Raw genomic sequence first — 16,388 nt, 5'->3', positions numbered from 1 at the left:
ATGCTGATACGGAAGTGGGAAAGGGACATATCATTTATTCAACAAAAGTATCGATTTTCTGTGTAACAAATATTAATTATATCGGCTACTGTTTATCGATATTCTTATGTTTCTGGAAAACTTTACTCATATCGATTTATTTTTCTGCGTATACAGAACATACTTTCCTTTCATTGTATTCCCAAAAAAAGAAATAATATATTTATACTTGCCGAAGTTTACAACTGCAAACAATGTGTCGCTGAACTGAAGTGAAAGTAGTGTAATAATTGACTGGTTCGGCAAACATACGGAGAAGGCAATCACGATAAACGCAGACCGTGAGTATGGGTTCTCAAGTGGACGCTTCTGCCTACCTACATGCATATATGTATATCGATATGTACATACCTCTTGTTATAAACAGTTTAGAATACTTTCTGACGTAATAAAAAATCAAAAATAAACGATAAAACCCACGGAACTCCTTGAAACGACTGAGGAACTAAAAACTTGCGTGTTTGTGGGTATATACAGGTTTTATTGAAGCTCGTTTTTACCTTTTTGCCATTCCACTGCCACAAAACATACTTACAAGTGCATGTACGTATGTATGTATGGTGTGTACTTACAGCGTCATTTAAATCTGCATTCAGGATAAATCCTTAAATTGTTATTTTCTCAAAATAAATAAGAGTAAATATTTTATAGATAGCACTAGGAAATAGGTACATATCTTCTTTTCATACCTTGAGAAAGATTTTCACCCCCAAAGAAGTCCTGCCTCAGAAGATTGCGACAGGTGGAGATTATTGCTTTTATTGCCCATTTAAACGAAGAAGTTTTCTCAGCTCCAGACGGGGGATTTGATTCCTCTTCCAATCGGAATTTCCCCGTCTTGGCACTTACATATGTCGGCATAATAAAAACCAGGATTACGAACCATATTAAGCTTTGTGTGTGCCTAAAATACAGAAAGTAATGCCAAGTAAATCACAAAACATTAGTTTTTTAATCTTACAGTTTTAAAAATTACCTCTTTGGTTTTCATATGCAACACAGGTTTATTTTTAATTTTGTAATATTTATATCCGTATAAATATCAAGCTAAATTATTTAAAATAAAGACAAAGTATATAAAAATATTAAATTAAATCAGAACTACTGGGATAATCTGAGATAACTTTTCTGGCAATATTCAGACTTACAAAAATTGAATTCCTTATTTTTACAGAACTAAGAATTTCCAGCTTGGGTTGAAAGTGTTCGGCGAGTCATGGAGGATCCGAATCGCATGTTGGCCCACACAGGTGGCATGATGGCTCCCCAGGGCTACGGGTTGTCCGGCCAGGATGATGGCCAAAACACCGGCAGCGAGAACGAGGTGCGCAAGCAGAAGGACATCGGCGAGATATTGCAACAGATCATGAGCATTTCGGAACAATCGCTGGACGAGGCGCAGGCCAGAAAACATACCCTCAACTGTCACCGGATGAAGCCGGCCCTCTTCTCCGTGCTTTGCGAAATCAAGGAGAAGACCGGTATGTTGAAAATGTTCTCATTAAATCTCACCATCATAGAAGTTTACAAACAAGTATATATAATGTATTTTAATGTATTAACACTTGCAAGCCTGTATTTTTATAGGTAATATTTATTTTATAAAAACTCTGCCGCCAGGAAACTTATGTTAACTAGTCCCAAAAAGAGTAAATACATTTATTAAACAAACTTCTTTTCCTTAAGTTTGTTTAATAAATGTATTTACTCTTTTTTAACTTAAACTTTTTTATAACAATAAAGTCTAGTTAAATGTTTATTAATATTATATGCTAAAGCTTTTTTTAGGTTTAGTCGTTTTTCTTTAAATTCTAATGCATAAATGCCAACTATATAATAAATGTTTGTTATTTTCAATAAGATTATAGGTAGTAACTTTGAAATCTAGGCGTATCTGCCCATATATTATCCAATAACTCTTTGTAAAAACCGGGTTTCTCTCCGTTTTAATCTTACAGTCCTGTCCATTCGCAACACCCAGGAGGAGGAGCCCCCAGATCCGCAGCTGATGAGGCTGGACAACATGCTGATTGCCGAGGGCGTGGCAGGACCTGAGAAGGGAGGTGGCGGAGCGGCGGCTGCCTCTGCGGCAGCGGCCAGCCAGGGTGGCTCGCTGTCCATCGATGGTGCCGACAATGCCATCGAGCATTCCGACTACCGTGCCAAGCTGGCGCAGATTCGTCAAATCTACCACCAGGAGCTGGAGAAGTACGAGCAGGCATGCAACGAGTTCACCACCCATGTCATGAATCTGCTGCGCGAACAGAGTCGCACGAGGTTGGTATTACACATGGTATTGGCCCATGTTCAAAAGTATATAACATGAATTCATGCCTTCACAGACCCATTACACCAAAGGAAATCGAGCGAATGGTGCAGATCATCCACAAAAAGTTTAGTTCCATACAAATGCAGCTGAAGCAGTCCACCTGCGAGGCCGTGATGATTCTCCGCTCGCGTTTCCTAGACGCACGCCGCAAGCGCCGTAACTTCAGCAAGCAGGCATCGGAGATCCTCAACGAGTACTTCTACAGTCACTTGAGCAACCCATATCCATCCGAAGAGGCCAAAGAGGAGCTGGCACGCAAGTGCGGCATCACGGTGGGTTAACAACTGCATGGAATGCATAATGATTTCAGCGAAATACACGTACACACCTTGTGCCCTAGGTCTCCCAAGTGTCCAATTGGTTTGGCAACAAGCGCATTCGCTACAAGAAGAACATCGGCAAGGCACAGGAGGAGGCCAATTTGTATGCGGCCAAGAAGGCTGCTGGCGCTTCACCGTATTCCATGGCTGGTCCCCCGAGTGGGACAACCACACCCATGATGTCACCCGCTCCGCCACAGGATTCCATGGGCTATCCAATGGGATCCGGGGGCTACGACCAGCAGCAGCCGTACGACAACAGCATGGGCGGCTACGACCCCAATCTCCACCAGGATCTAAGCCCCTGAGGATCAGGGCTGTGAGCCACTCCCCAGCCGGAGAATCCCTCATACAGTTGCGGTCAAAATAATGCTGCATTGAAAATCCATCACGGCAGCTTCTTCTTAATTATGTAAGTTCTCTTTCGAACGTATCGCGATTCAAATTTGCTTTTTTTGCTCTAGGACCTTGGCCCAAATGGTTTTTATTCTGCTGTACTTTTCTTTTTTCCAGTCAGCTAAGTTTAAAGTCCTCTTAAATTAGATATAGTTCAGATAGACGTACGAGTGAGTAGAATAAAAATACGTAATAGCTAGTTTGTGCTTGCTAGATTTCGGTTCGTGGAAAACATTGCCCTCCTGAAAAAAAAAAACAAAAATGAGTATAATACTTTTGTTTTCTGCTACTTTAGCAGGTTAGATCCTAAAAGGAGATATCAAGAACTCGATTAGGCGGTTATTTGCGCAAAAATAAATGCTTCCTTTCCTTATTGGTTCCATGCAAGCATGTTTTTAACATGCAAAGTGTAAAATAAATACGTAATATGTTGTTTAAGCGATTTTATTTTTGACCCTCCGATGTCGGGGTTCATTCGTAACATAAATTCGTAAAAGAAAAGTAACCAATGCAGAGACTTTTTCTGCAGGACGATAAACCATTAGCTTATACGCATTAACCATTGAAGAACGTATTCAAAGAAACTCAATTAAACTGGTAGTATACGAATATTTTCACTAAGAATGTGGGGAGGCACACCATTTTCAGGGCTATTATTTTGACCGCAGCTGTGTATAAATATATTTTAATACACTTACCTACATTTGCGGGTACATACAAATATTGCATGTGTAAATCATACTATGACGGTTCTTTTTGGCTACAGTACGTATACGACAGCAAAATAGTGTTTACTAAATTTAAATCTGTACGAAATTTTTAACTTGAACAATACGAAACTAAACCATGTATACGATGTATATCAAATAAATAAATAATACATGTTGTTGTTATCCGCACACGTCAACTAATTACAAATATTTCAAATGTAAAACGGAGAAGATTTCTGAAAATATTCAATGTCTCATTTATGTCGCAGGACGAATTTTTTCTTACAGTATTCCATTTTTAAAGTTTGAAAAAAGAATTTCTCAAAAGCATGTGTTTTTTTTTTTGTATAACATAAAGTATTATGTACGATTTACTGCTTTTAAGAGCATTTCAAATTTTAATGGCATTGGCTGTATTATTTTGAATATTCAAATATATGTGCAATATATTGTGTACTTAAGAATTCCGAACAAAGAGATTTCTGCACTTCCCCGAATAAAACTGTTTTTGTGGAAAAAATTCGCCTTTCGCTTTAAATGAAATATGCATAATTTTTTGACTACATTGAAACGGATATTAAAACAGATTATTTTAATTGAATACAAAAAAACGATTATAATTTTAACTGATAACTAATATATGTCTTCGCCCGTCTTTCGCTCACACAACGGTCAAACGAAACCATTCAATGTATTTCAGTATGATAAGGTATTGCATTACAAATTTTGGATAACAATAGAAAAATATATAAATACACAACTTTACACGAATAACTTAATAAACAAAAATCGAAGTATTAATTAATGGTCTAACGGGAAGATTTGCCCTTCTAAGCTATCTGCTCTACTCTATTTCCTGTAAGATAAACCATGTAATAGAAAGGGACGGAAGTAGTATTTTTGGTGATTTTCTTTTCATGACAATTTAAATTTCAGCATATTTTTCCCACAGTTTCTTAGAATTCCCTAAAATGTTTACAAATTTGCATTAATTTTTAAAATTTATCAGCATTAAAACCTGTTAAAAAAAAATACGAGGAATACGAAACTTAATTTTTAAAATTTAAAAATTAATATTGGTAATATTACAAGAACATTAAAGTTTTTGTTTCATTTTTTAGGGACTGCTAATACTTACTGATTTTTTAAATTCCCACATTCCCTTGCAGCTTAAGTTTTCAAATTTGTCTGCAGCGTGCAATAAATAAATACAATTTTCCACAACAGTGGATTTTTTGTTTCTTTTATTTATTTGGCTAACGGGTGGCAAGTTTTTAGCTGGGAAAAGTTTTGAGCCTCGTCATGTTTTGAGCCCCAGCGTGACGCTATCTTGACATGCATGTTTAGCTGCCAAAATTTGCGCCTCGTTGTGCCGCTATCTTGACATACGCAGTTTGCGATTCAAATAATTTTGCGCCACATGGTGCCGCCATCTTGACATAACGACAACCAATAAGTGTGGTATATTTTTAGTATATTAATTAGTATGTATTTTCGATACCGATACATTAATGCCTATCGTTGTTATCGCTATCGGAATGCTGTTTTGCTTTATTGGTGCGTTCAGACTGGGTCGCATCATTGACTTGCGCGGCAACGCAGCATGTTCAGAATATTTTTTCACACAACCCTCCCAAATGCATTAAAAACGCTTGTTGTAATTAATTTATATTTATTAGGGTATGTTTTCTATGTGGTGTATTCAGTAAGGACCGCATTACAGACATGCGACAATGATTATTTTTCCAAAGGAATCCTGTGGATAGAAAAAAGAGATAAGTTTTTCCAGTATATTTTTTATATTTAAGTAATTATGCAGCATGTTTAGTGTGGATTAATTAATTAATTCTATGTTGTCCGACAGTGACGCAATTAGTGTGAACAGTCCAAACCTTTGAACATTTTTCAACACACTTTTACCGCGCACTACAATCGATTTATCGATACCGCCGATTAGCCCAGTTCTACTGTTGGCAACACGTGCACGTGCACGAATTTGAACTCGATTTGATTTTGGCCCGATTTAAGTGAAAACACAGGCGCAATGGGCAAGAAGACGAAAGTTGGAAAGACCAGGAAGGACAAGTTCTACCAGCTGGCCAAGGAGACGGGCCTGCGATCGCGTGCCGCCTTCAAGTTGATCCAGCTGAACCGCAAGTTCGGCTTCCTCCAGCAGTCGCAAGTATGTTTGGATTTGTGCGCGGCTCCCGGTGGCTGGATGCAGGTGGCCAAGCAGAACATGCCCGTGTCCAGCATCGTGATCGGCGTGGATCTCTTCCCCATCCGTCCCATCGCCGGCTGCATCGGCCTGGTCGAGGACATCACCACCGAGAAGTGCCGCCAGTCGCTGACCAAGGAGCTGCAGTCCTGGAAGGCCGACGTCGTCCTCCACGACGGTGCCCCCAATGTGGGCCGCAACTGGCTGTACGATGCCTACCAGCAGATCTGCCTCACCCTCAATGCCCTCAAGTTGGCCACACAGTTCCTGCGCAGCGGCGGTTGGTTCGTCACCAAGGTGTTCCGCTCCAAGGACTACAATGCCCTGCTCTGGGTGCTCAAGCAGCTGTTCAAGAAGGTGCACGCCACCAAGCCGAGTGCCTCGCGTAAGGAGTCCGCTGAGATATTCGTCGTCTGCCAGGGTTACGTTGCCCCCGATCACATTGATCCCCGGCTCTTGGACTCCAAGTACGTGTTCGAGGAACTGGACCTCGATGCCAAGAAGAAGAGCAGCCTGCTGCACCCCGAGAAGCAGAAGCGCATCAAGGCCGAGGGCTACACCGCCCAGGACATTGCCCTGCGCAACGAACTGGCCGCCACGGAGTTCATGAAGGCCGAGAACGCTCTGGCCGCCCTGCAGGGCATCGGTTCCATAGGCATCGATGATGAGCGCATTGCCAAGCACAAGAAGACCACCGTCGAGATTCTCGAGTGCTGCAAGGATCTTAAGGTGCTCGGCCGCAAGGACATCAAGGGACTGGTTCAGTGGTGGAAAGATGTCCGGGGGCTGTTCGTGCAGAAGGAGGACGCCCTGGTCGTCGGCGATCCGAATGCCGTGGAGGAAAAGGTGAAGCCATTGACACAGGCCGAGATCGAGGACATGGAGGATGCCGAGCTGCAAACGCAAATAGACACAATTGTGGAGGAGGAGAAGAAGGATCTGAAGCGTAAGCGCAAGAAGACGCTCAAGACAAAGGCCAAACTGCACGAGAAGATGAACCTCAACATGGTGATCAAGGGCGACGATGGTCCCGTCGAGGAAGCAGAGCACGAGATCTTCGAGCTCAAGCATATCAAAACATCTGATGAGCTCGATGGTTTGCTAGACGTTCAGCCGGACTTTGCTGTGGACGAAAGTGTGCCGGAGCAAGAAAAGCTGCCGAAATACAAGTACTTCGACAAGGATGAGGGAAATATCAATGATGATCTTAACTACGATGACGACGACGATGAGGAAGAGAGCGCAGCCTCCGAGGATGAGGCTGAAATCGATGGCAAACAGGGCCTGGGCCTCAGTGACGACGAGGAGGGCACTTCAAAGGCTAAAGGCAAGAGGAAAAAGCGCACCGAGAATCCACTGATAAAGTCGAATGATTTTCGCGATAAGAACACAAAGCGGGAGCAGCGGGTGCAGCTCTGGTATGAGAAGGATACCCTGCAAAATATCCAATCGGACGACGACGAGGAAACCTACGATCTGAACAACCTGGCCAAGGAATACAAGGCCAAGGGTGTGGCGGTTTTGGGCGAGAGCACCCTCACCACCGACGCAGATGATCAAGCCATTCAGGGAAAGAAAGCCAAGCGCCGGGCGCGCCATGAAGCCGCAAGGGAGGAGAGCAGCTCAGAGTCATCCGATTCCGAGGAGGAAGCCAATGAAGCCAACGAGGATGGGGAGGCAGCGAATCCAGGTTAGTTATAAATAAAATAAATACGTTTTGTATTGCCTATTCTAATTATACGTTTGTATATTCCAGAAACCAAGGTGAAAAAGGTTCGCCTAACCGAGAATGAAATGGCTTTGGGTGCCTTCCTAACACGCAACAAGAAAACACGCCGCGACCTGATCGATGCCGCCTGGAATCGCTATGCCTTCAACGATGAGAACCTTCCCGTTTGGTTTGTCCAAGACGAGGAGGAGCACATGACCAAGCCACAGCCGGTTCCCAAGGAGCTGACCGCCGAGTACCAGCGCAAGTTGCAGGAGGTCAATGTGCGCCCCATCAAGAAGGTGATGGAGGCCAAGGCACGCAAACATCGCCGTGCCACCAAACGCTTGGCCAAGGCCAAGAAAATGGCCGAGAAGATTATGGAGAACTCCGATGCCACCAACCACGAGAAGTCCAAGCAGCTGAAGAAGGTCTACAAGAAGGCGCAGGAGAAGAAGAAGGAGGTCACCTATGTGGTGGCCAAAAAGCAGTCGGCAGCTCGTCGTGCCCGCCGGCCAGCGGGCGTGAAGGGTCGCTACCGAGTGGTGGATCCTCGTGAGAAGAAGGACAAGCGATCCCTGGACGCCAAGAAGAAGCGCGAGAAGGGCAAGGGCGGAAAGGGTGGAAAGGGAGGCAAAGGTCGCAAGGGCCGTTAATAAGATGTAAATCTAACAAAATAAAATATGTATAATTTTATAGATATTAAATATATGTGTAAAAATCAGAATACGTGTTTTTGAGTATAAACATAACCTCCAGCGGTGCTAAATATACCTTAAAAATAAGATTTTATAAAATGTTAGTTTTCTAAACATATTCAATCAGCTAGCCCTATAAATGAGGACTAATGTTAAATAGGCGATCCTTTTAATTCCGAAATAAAAAAAAACTTGAATCACTGGAAATAATCATCAGACGTTAACCAACACTGAACTTTCGCTTTGGAGACTTTAAATACCCTTTTTTTGTACTGGAAAGTTGTCAAAATATAACCATTTTCACATATACAAAGAAACAATATATATTTTCAGAGGAAGTCTTTTGCACTCTTTTTAAATTCATTAATTTATTTCGATTTTATGCTTTATTTTTCGAAAAAAAAGTGTTTGGATTTGGGCATAAAAGTTGTTGCATTGTGACGCACTCGACACAAATGCTCTCTAAATGTCACACAATATCAAAAGCAAAACCATGTCTAATATCTGAGTTTGCGGCTATACGGAGTACTCCGTGTAAGCTAGTGTGTATTATGAGTAGGTTTAATGATACTAATAATAAATAAATGCATACCGGTCTGTTAAATATTATTTCATTTCATATAAATAATTTTTATAAATGATATTCTGTTTACTATTCCAATACAATTCTCAACCAGTTATTATGAGTTCTTATTGTTATATTATGTATTCCTAATAGTATACACATATAAATATATTTTTATAAAAAGGTATGAAGGGACTTGTAGAGATAAGAAGACGTCGCGTTTATTATCCGGTCTTCGCATCCGGTCTTTCTTTTAGCTGATCATCTCGCGGTACTTCAGTTTGTGCTTGGTCAACATGTCCGTAACAGTGACAAGCTTTTTAATTGAGAGAATGTTGGATAGCTCGTGCAGTTCTTGCGAATGTGAGACACAGATGTGATGTAAGGTAGCCAGCTCGCGTCCTTGGGGGATTAGAGGAATAATATGATGGTTTTGTTGATTAAAAAGGGAGGGAAATCCCAGGGAGTTCTTATAGCAAAGATCCAATTCAATTTGAAAAAGGAAACAGCAACCCTATTTTCTTAACTTCTATGGGCAAGTCAAAGAACAACTTACCTGTGTCCTGTGAATTAAGATTTGTACTCTGTTCGACAAACATTCCAAGCGGTTGATTCGGATCGTTAACGGAGGACAGTTGGTCCAAGAAAACAATCATGCGTTCCTTGTTCTTCAAGATAAACGGATTGACCACCTCCATGTATTGCTCCTGAAATAGCAAAAGGTGGGTTAATCAGCATAATGGCGAAAGAATGTCCTATTTAGTTCTACGCACCTTGCCGCCAAATTCAATCAAGTTGGCCAGATTCTGCAGACACTTGGCGACCATGACCAAGGAACGTGTGGCCGCCATCGGTGGCGTCTCGCTGACCAGGCCAAACTGGCGTGGATTCAGCAGGGCCGGGCACAGAAGGCGCAAGAATATGAAGCCAGAGACGACGCGGGTGCGAACCAGCCGCTCGGTCGGCCACTTGGCCATCACAGCCTTCTGCAGGCAGCAGCAAATGAAGCGCACATTCCGGGGACAGGCGTCCGGCGAAGTGAATATCGACTGGGTGACCAGATCGAGGATCTGCAGCAGGAACTCTGCATTCGTGCAGGCATCGTCGTTGACGTCCATTTTCGTGGGATTCAATTCCGCCGACTGCTTGCTCTCCAAAATGCGCTGCACAGTTTCGCTGACGGCCGACTGCAGGAAGCCACTGCATTCGGTGCGCATATATAGATCCATTAGTGTGGTGGCCAACGAAGCGCCACGGAAAAGCGTCGTGGTCTCGTTTTCGCGGGTAACCTCCGCCTGGCACAGCATTCGAATTAGCTCCGTCTCCCGTTTCTCCTGCCGGAAGACGCGCAGCAGCGCCGTGGCCAAAGGAACCCGATCGTTGTGACAGAGTTCGGCCAGTGCCTTCACTGCATACAGCTCCGATTCGAGGAGCAGTTGCTGCAGAGGACTGTACTCCTCACATGGCATTATCAGATCGTCGAGGTAACGCATTCGCAAGCGCAACGAGCCCCATTCACCCATGGGCGTCATGCCGGTGAGTTGGTACCAGCCCTCAGTCTCCTGGCCATTCTTCAGAGTGGACAAGTCAATGGTTAGCTCGGCCACCTCGGAGTCTTTGCCTCGTTTGCCGCGTGAAATTAGAGTAATGGTTAAGGAAACTACATCTGGAGGGACATCGCTGCAAGAAAATCGATTAAAAATGAATGAAATTATAAAAACAAAAGGTCATTTTGGTTAGAGAACACTTACTCCAGTACGAATTCCTCCTCCCAAACGGGTTCGGGGGCAATTTTGACTCGTGTCTTGCCCACCTTGACTTGATTTAGCGAAATACTGCAGTATGGATGTGGCACTAATTTAAATGGTAAGCGATGGGCTTCTAGCACATGCAGATTAAGACAACGCAGCTCGCGCAGACGTGAGACCTTCTTCTGGGCCCGACTCAGCTGCGAGTCGCACTGGGCCTTCAGGGAGTTGATCCACTCCACGTAGCTTTCCTGACTAGGAGCACACAGATATGTCACCGTGGCCAAGCAGGGCAGGGCCCGTTCGACAATTTGAAAGCAATACGGACGCTCCCACAGCGAATCGTGACACTGATAGAGGTAAGCACATGACAAATCGATCAGACCCTTCGGCTTGGTCTTCTTCGGATTGTCGTAGAAGCAGAGTTGCGTCTCAGAGCCATCGTTGATCAGGGCGAAGTAAAGTTGCTTCCACTTCGTCGTTTTATCCGACTTCTTGTTCAAATGCCCGTGGTGTTTGATGCCCTTGATCTTCTTAAGGCCGATTTGGTCGCGGCACTCGCGTAGTGTGGCATATATCTTCTCGGCGGCCTTTTCCACCACATACTGCTGGTTGAACTCGGGCTGAATGCCATTGACAACCGGGTGATTGAGTGAGTGACCCTCGACGATCTGCTCCTTTCGATAGCGATTTATCACCGCATCCAGGCATTCGAACGTACGGCCTCCCATCAAGTAGCGCACGCCCTTCTTCTCGATGCGAAAGCGTTGGATCTGGTTGTTAATGTGGAAAAACAGGGAGTAGTCCCCCGGCGAGTTGTCACTGGGTCGAACCAGGAAACTTCCCGGTCCAGCTAGAAAGAGAGGGAAAGGGCAATACTATTAGATATGATATATCATGGGGAAAAACTAAGAATATATATTAATGTAATCGTAATAATACCAACTTAAATATCTAATAAAAAAAAACCTACGATAAGTGGCTATAAAGATGTATTACTTACTTGTATGTATGTACATTTACTTTAAAATTAAGGACCTTAAACAAATAAGGGATAAATCATTGGAAAAACAATATTAATTGAAATGTAATCGTACAAACAACAAATTAGATATCTAAATAAAATAACCTTTGAGATGCGGGTTTATAAATGTGCTATTTAGTTAGAAATATCTATGTATACTATAAAAAGCATGGAAAAATAACATAATTAGGATGTCATCGATAAAGATAACAAATTCTAAAAATGTATTATTTACTTAGAGATTTCAAATTTAAGGACCAAGAACATGTTTACTATACTTTTAAATCATGTAAACCGTGGAAATATACAATATACTAAAATATGTAATCTTAAAAGTAATAAATTAAATATCTAAATAAAAGACTCTTCGAAAATTGGGTCTAAAAATGTATTACTTATTTAGAGATTTCGAATGTGAGATCTTTAACTTGTCTTATATATCTTTTATATCATATAAATCGTGGAATACACGGTACACACCTTTAACCAACATATCGACGGCTTCGTTTTTGGTGCAATTGGGATGAAACCAGGGGAAGACGGTATTCGGGTCGATGGATACATCCAGATCATCGACAAGCTCCCTGAAAATCATTCCCTGCTCGCCAGTGCGATGGGCAGTCACCCACAGCCAGCCATCGCCCATGTCATTGTGTACGAAGAAAATATCACCTTTTTGGAAACTCAGTTCATCGGTCTCTGGCATTTTTGTGTAAGGCAGGATGGCTACGACGCGCTTCTTATCGTTAACTGGCTCCGGCGGAGCCACTGGTATGGCCAAGCGTTCGCGCTTCAGTAGGTCGCTACATGAGGTGTAGTAGCCCACGAGATCGCTCAAGGAAATGAATTGTCGTCCACCGATGTAGAAGTCTCCGCACACGGCTGTGATCCTATGGAAGATACAAAAAAAAAAGGTTATATTATGCACATTCTATATAATATATAAGCATGGATAAATCATTTAAAACGTAGATCCTATAATCATAGCTTTAGGGAAAAAATCACTTACCGAAAATGGTTTATGCCGGTGCGCCCGTAATAACTTAGAACATAGGAGCCAGGCTTGCGGTCACTTTCACGAACTGCTCAGCGGCATAAAAACAAATCTATTTTAAAACCTTTTCCACCTTGTCTTCAACTAGTTATACACACCTAAATAGCTGCCCAGTTTACTGCTGCCCCGCAGACGGGACTCTGCCGAGTAACGATCCAGTCGTCCATGGTACCATTCGCTTTCGGGTGGAGCAATAATCGCAGGACGTTCACCTAAAATAGGGATTGTTTGGAATAAAGAAAGAGATTTTGTTGGAGCCAGGCTAATATCACTTACAAACTACAAATACTTTTGATTTACTTAACTTGTTTAATGTAAAATACAGATATTACGCTTACCATTCAGCATGTGGGGTCCATCGAACTCATCGTGATCCAACTCCTGGGCCAAGTCGCCCAGGTCAATGCCCCCGGCGGCCATCATGCCCAATCCACTCATGCCGCCGAGACCACCAAGGTTCCCGTCATCCGAACAGCCCGTTGGCGAACCGGGCTTGTCCTTTTGGATGACAACATCTATATTTCCCAAATGTATTAGGTCCGCCATACCTGGTTTATGATCTCTGCTCGGTGAGTGGCAATCTTAGTCTATATTTAACGTGGTGCGAATGTCCCTTTGATAAAAGCCACATATAGCATCGATGTGTTTGCGATTATTTAGGAAAAAACGGCAGCTTTGGTGATTATGTGGGGGTTTTCGCGATTATTGTGTGCTAAACTGTGGGAAGAAAAAGAAAAATAGGTACTATTAGATGGTTATTTTCATTTTTGAATGTGTTTTGCACAAATTACAATATTTGGTTTTCGTTCCTGTTTTATGGTCTCAAATTTTTATAAAAAAAAAAGAGAAGTAATTCTATCTCTATAGATATACTACCATTTTTTAAAGCGTATTTGGGATCTATTTTACTTATATCAATGTTGTCTTGGGATAATCACAGATTTTTATTACTAGAATGACAAAAGACTCCTTTCAAAAAGGGAAAGGTGAGAAGTTTTCAGGGGATAGAGTGGCTTACCATAGAAACATAGTCATCGCCATATTGGTAGGATATATTCAGTAAAATCTTCCAATCAGAGTTTAACAGAATTAAAGGAAACCGCTGAGTCCTGTCCGAGGGCCTTTGACAAGAGTTTTGGGGATCTAATGATCATGTATAAGGTTTTAAACGCGGTTGAAGAAAGGTGGAGAAAGTGTTGCAAACTAGCAAGGAGCATAAGACCAACCAGATGGAAAAACTGGCGTGATGGTAAGGTAATTGGAAATACTACTAGGCAATCTTCTTAAGAAAACCAGCACCATACATTAAATATTCTAATTATTGAACAAAGACTGCGATCTACACAAAATACATGTCTTACTATAATTGATCAAGATTTGAATTGTGAATTTCACCAAAGAGGCGTGTTCTTCCCAACATTTTGTGGGAACAAAGGATTACTTTAGTAGAAGATCAGATCAGCTGTTTACGCTTTATTTACGTTCCGCCCTTCTCAGATCAGCTGCGTTCTTCTTTGTCTTTTAGGGGGGAACATATGTTTTCACTTGAGAGACAATAGATCTATACGAGATATTATTCACAACTCGAAACGGGTCCTTAGTCATCAGATTTAGTTAGAAAGCCTTCAAATTTGATTATATGCATTAGGCAATAAACAAATTTATCCAACTTTTTTCCATTGTATTGAGATTTATGCGGAATTTTTTTAAGTGACTCACAATGGAATATACAAGATACAAAAAATTTAAATTTTTAAGTTTCTTTTTTTTAGAAATCACACTAATGACTTAAGCATAGTTATTTGTCATGTAACAAGTTATTAAGTGGAATGAAAAAATATGTTTTTTATATTTTTAAATTGGAGCCTAATACAAATGTCTGCTAAAAACTGCCACATATTTATCTAATTTTTTTTGAAACCCATATTATTTAAATTTGACTTAGGGACGAAATAAACTGTGAGCCACTGTGCATACACACACACTTCTTATTAGCATCGCCGGGAGACTTTGGCATATGTATGTAGAGATTTTCAGGATATCGAGATATTGAGATGTCAACGTAGGACTGCCGCTGCCTACTGGTCTGGGGAGTGCTAAGTGGGCTGGCCGGGGGTCGGTACACCCATATATGTATCGTTTTTCGACTGCTGGCCGCTGCTGCACCCTCTCGCACATCACCATCAGCCGTCTAAAACACAAGCAATTAATATGAGCCGCACAACACTCACCGCACACACAGCACACACCGCACACAGACTTTAGGCTAAGCCCTTTTGCCCAGCGAGCCGAACACAATTCCACTCGGTTCTTTTCTTCATACATACACCATACGACGACCCGAAGAGTCATCATATTATCATCGTCTTCATCACCACCATCACCATCACCATCATCATCATCATCGCGTCTCATGCGGGATAAATACTGGATAGCATACTACTCAAGTCCCGGGGCTGTGCTCCGGCCTGTTCCCTCGACAATGATTCATTTACACGGCCAGCGCTCCTCTCTTCCGAACTCGGAACTCCCCAGGAAACAAAAACCATCTACACTACACAGAACATCTATCGGGCAGTGCGCGTGTGTAATTTGCACGCAGGTGCGTGGGCATTACGTTGTGCAGCAGCAACAGACCAAAAGAACAGGGCCCGAAGCCGACAGCCTTTATTTATCATCAGCCTACTTTATATTATTCATAACAATATCGTTTTACAACAAACTAAAATTTTATCCGTACCGATAGCCGATAGCCACAACCCGATAGAAGTGAACTGCTAGTGGTGTGCGGAAACATCGATGCACTGCGCACTGCGCATCGATGTTTTTCGCGATATTTCGCGATGTCTTTGGGTTCCCTTTTTGGCCGCCATGGCGCTTTATAATAAATCGGTTCCATTTCCCTATTTTGATACACAGTATCGGGAAAATTATTGCGATTAATAATATCTCTTTAAAAACTGTTTGAGTAGTGTTAAAATGTTGAGCAGCTGTATGAATATATAATAAAACGAGTTTTGGGAATTGCGATAAATAATATCTCTTTAAAAACTGTCTAAATATTGATCAAATGTTGAGCTTAATAAGTATTTATCATAGAATTTGTATACACACTTTTTTTATATACACCCATGAGGTTTTCTAATCAGCTATATGAATATATAATAAAACACGAGTTTTGGGAATTGCGATTAATAATATCTCTTTAAAAACTGTCTAAATATTGATCAAATGTTGAGCTTAATAAGTTTTCAGCATAGGATTTGGTTTTTCCGTTTCACTATAATAAAACACACACTAAACAAGACGTTTCCTAATTAGCTATCTGAATACATAATAAAACACGAGTTTTGGGAATTGCGACGATTGATATCTTTTCAAAAACTGTCTAAATATTGATTAAGTGTTGAGCTTGATGAGCATTTAGGAAAGGATTCCGAAATTTACCATTAAAACCCCGATTTGCGTCTGAATCTTATGCTTAATTTTAAATGGTTTTGAGATGAAACCATTTCAATATTTAAGACTTCTGAAAAATAATATTGTTTAGAGGTAAACCGAAACTTACAAAAAATTATT

The 16,388-nt window shown here is 41.7% G+C and overlaps 3 protein-coding genes across 7 annotated transcripts; 2 read left to right on the top strand and 1 right to left on the bottom strand.

Moving 5' to 3' along the window:
- Positions 1-136: 136 nt before the first annotated feature.
- Positions 137-4,599, top strand: LOC108025868 (homeobox protein extradenticle). Its single transcript, XM_017096541.2, has 5 exons — positions 137-320; positions 1,214-1,520; positions 1,998-2,316; positions 2,382-2,640; positions 2,709-4,599. The coding sequence occupies exons 2-5, from the start codon at positions 1,256-1,258 to the stop codon at positions 2,994-2,996; spliced, it is 1,131 nt and encodes a 376-aa protein (XP_016952030.1). The 5' UTR covers positions 137-320; positions 1,214-1,255; the 3' UTR covers positions 2,997-4,599.
- A 1,140-nt stretch (positions 4,600-5,739) lies between these two features.
- On the top strand, positions 5,740-8,447 carry LOC108025788 (pre-rRNA 2'-O-ribose RNA methyltransferase FTSJ3). The gene is made up of 2 exons (XM_017096417.3): positions 5,740-7,702; positions 7,769-8,447. Exons 1-2 carry the CDS (start codon positions 5,839-5,841, stop codon positions 8,374-8,376), a joined length of 2,472 nt encoding a protein of 823 aa, XP_016951906.1. The 5' UTR covers positions 5,740-5,838; the 3' UTR covers positions 8,377-8,447.
- A 295-nt stretch (positions 8,448-8,742) lies between these two features.
- LOC108025787 (ras GTPase-activating protein 1) lies at positions 8,743-15,589 on the bottom strand. 5 transcript variants are annotated; one of them, XM_017096413.3, is made up of 9 exons: positions 15,550-15,589; positions 13,148-13,526; positions 12,908-13,021; positions 12,765-12,837; positions 12,236-12,645; positions 10,735-11,584; positions 9,757-10,663; positions 9,540-9,690; positions 8,743-9,385 (listed from the first exon to the last, which is right to left on the bottom strand). In XM_017096413.3, exons 2-9 carry the CDS (start codon positions 13,353-13,355, stop codon positions 9,237-9,239), a joined length of 2,862 nt encoding a protein of 953 aa, XP_016951902.1. In that variant the 5' UTR covers positions 13,356-13,526; positions 15,550-15,589; the 3' UTR covers positions 8,743-9,236. The 5 variants fall into 5 exon arrangements, with proteins under 5 accessions (XP_016951902.1, XP_050746488.1, XP_016951903.1 ...); XM_050890531.1 differs by having other exon boundaries at positions 15,447-15,550; XM_017096414.3 differs by lacking the exon at positions 15,550-15,589 and adding an exon at positions 15,427-15,506.
- Positions 15,590-16,388: the final 799 nt, after the last annotated feature.

Source organism: Drosophila biarmipes, chromosome X (genome assembly GCF_025231255.1).
Source record: "Drosophila biarmipes strain raj3 chromosome X, RU_DBia_V1.1, whole genome shotgun sequence".
Taxonomy (NCBI): Eukaryota; Metazoa; Arthropoda; class Insecta; order Diptera; family Drosophilidae; genus Drosophila; species Drosophila biarmipes.
This window is presented reverse-complemented; position numbering and strand designations above follow the sequence as displayed.

Excerpts from the sequence above, each read along its gene's own strand:
- LOC108025788 (XM_017096417.3), top strand. The coding sequence starts at position 5,839 with ATGGGCAAGAAGACGAAAGTTGGAAAGACCAGGAAGGACAAGTTCTAC. Across the intron at positions 7,703-7,768 it reads TGGGGAGGCAGCGAATCCAG|AAACCAAGGTGAAAAAGGTT; the intron begins GTTAGTTATAAA and ends TGTATATTCCAG.
- LOC108025868 (XM_017096541.2), top strand. The coding sequence starts at position 1,256 with ATGGAGGATCCGAATCGCATGTTGGCCCACACAGGTGGCATGATGGCT. Across the intron at positions 2,317-2,381 it reads CGCGAACAGAGTCGCACGAG|ACCCATTACACCAAAGGAAA; the intron begins GTTGGTATTACA and ends ATGCCTTCACAG. Across the intron at positions 2,641-2,708 it reads CACGCAAGTGCGGCATCACG|GTCTCCCAAGTGTCCAATTG; the intron begins GTGGGTTAACAA and ends CTTGTGCCCTAG.
- LOC108025787 (XM_017096413.3), bottom strand. The coding sequence starts at position 13,355 with ATGGCGGACCTAATACATTTGGGAAATATAGATGTTGTCATCCAAAAG. Across the intron at positions 12,838-12,907 it reads TAAACTGGGCAGCTATTTAG|TTCGTGAAAGTGACCGCAAG; the intron begins GTGTGTATAACT and ends GCCGCTGAGCAG. Across the intron at positions 11,585-12,235 it reads CGTCGATATGTTGGTTAAAG|CTGGACCGGGAAGTTTCCTG; the intron begins GTGTGTACCGTG and ends CTCTCTTTCTAG.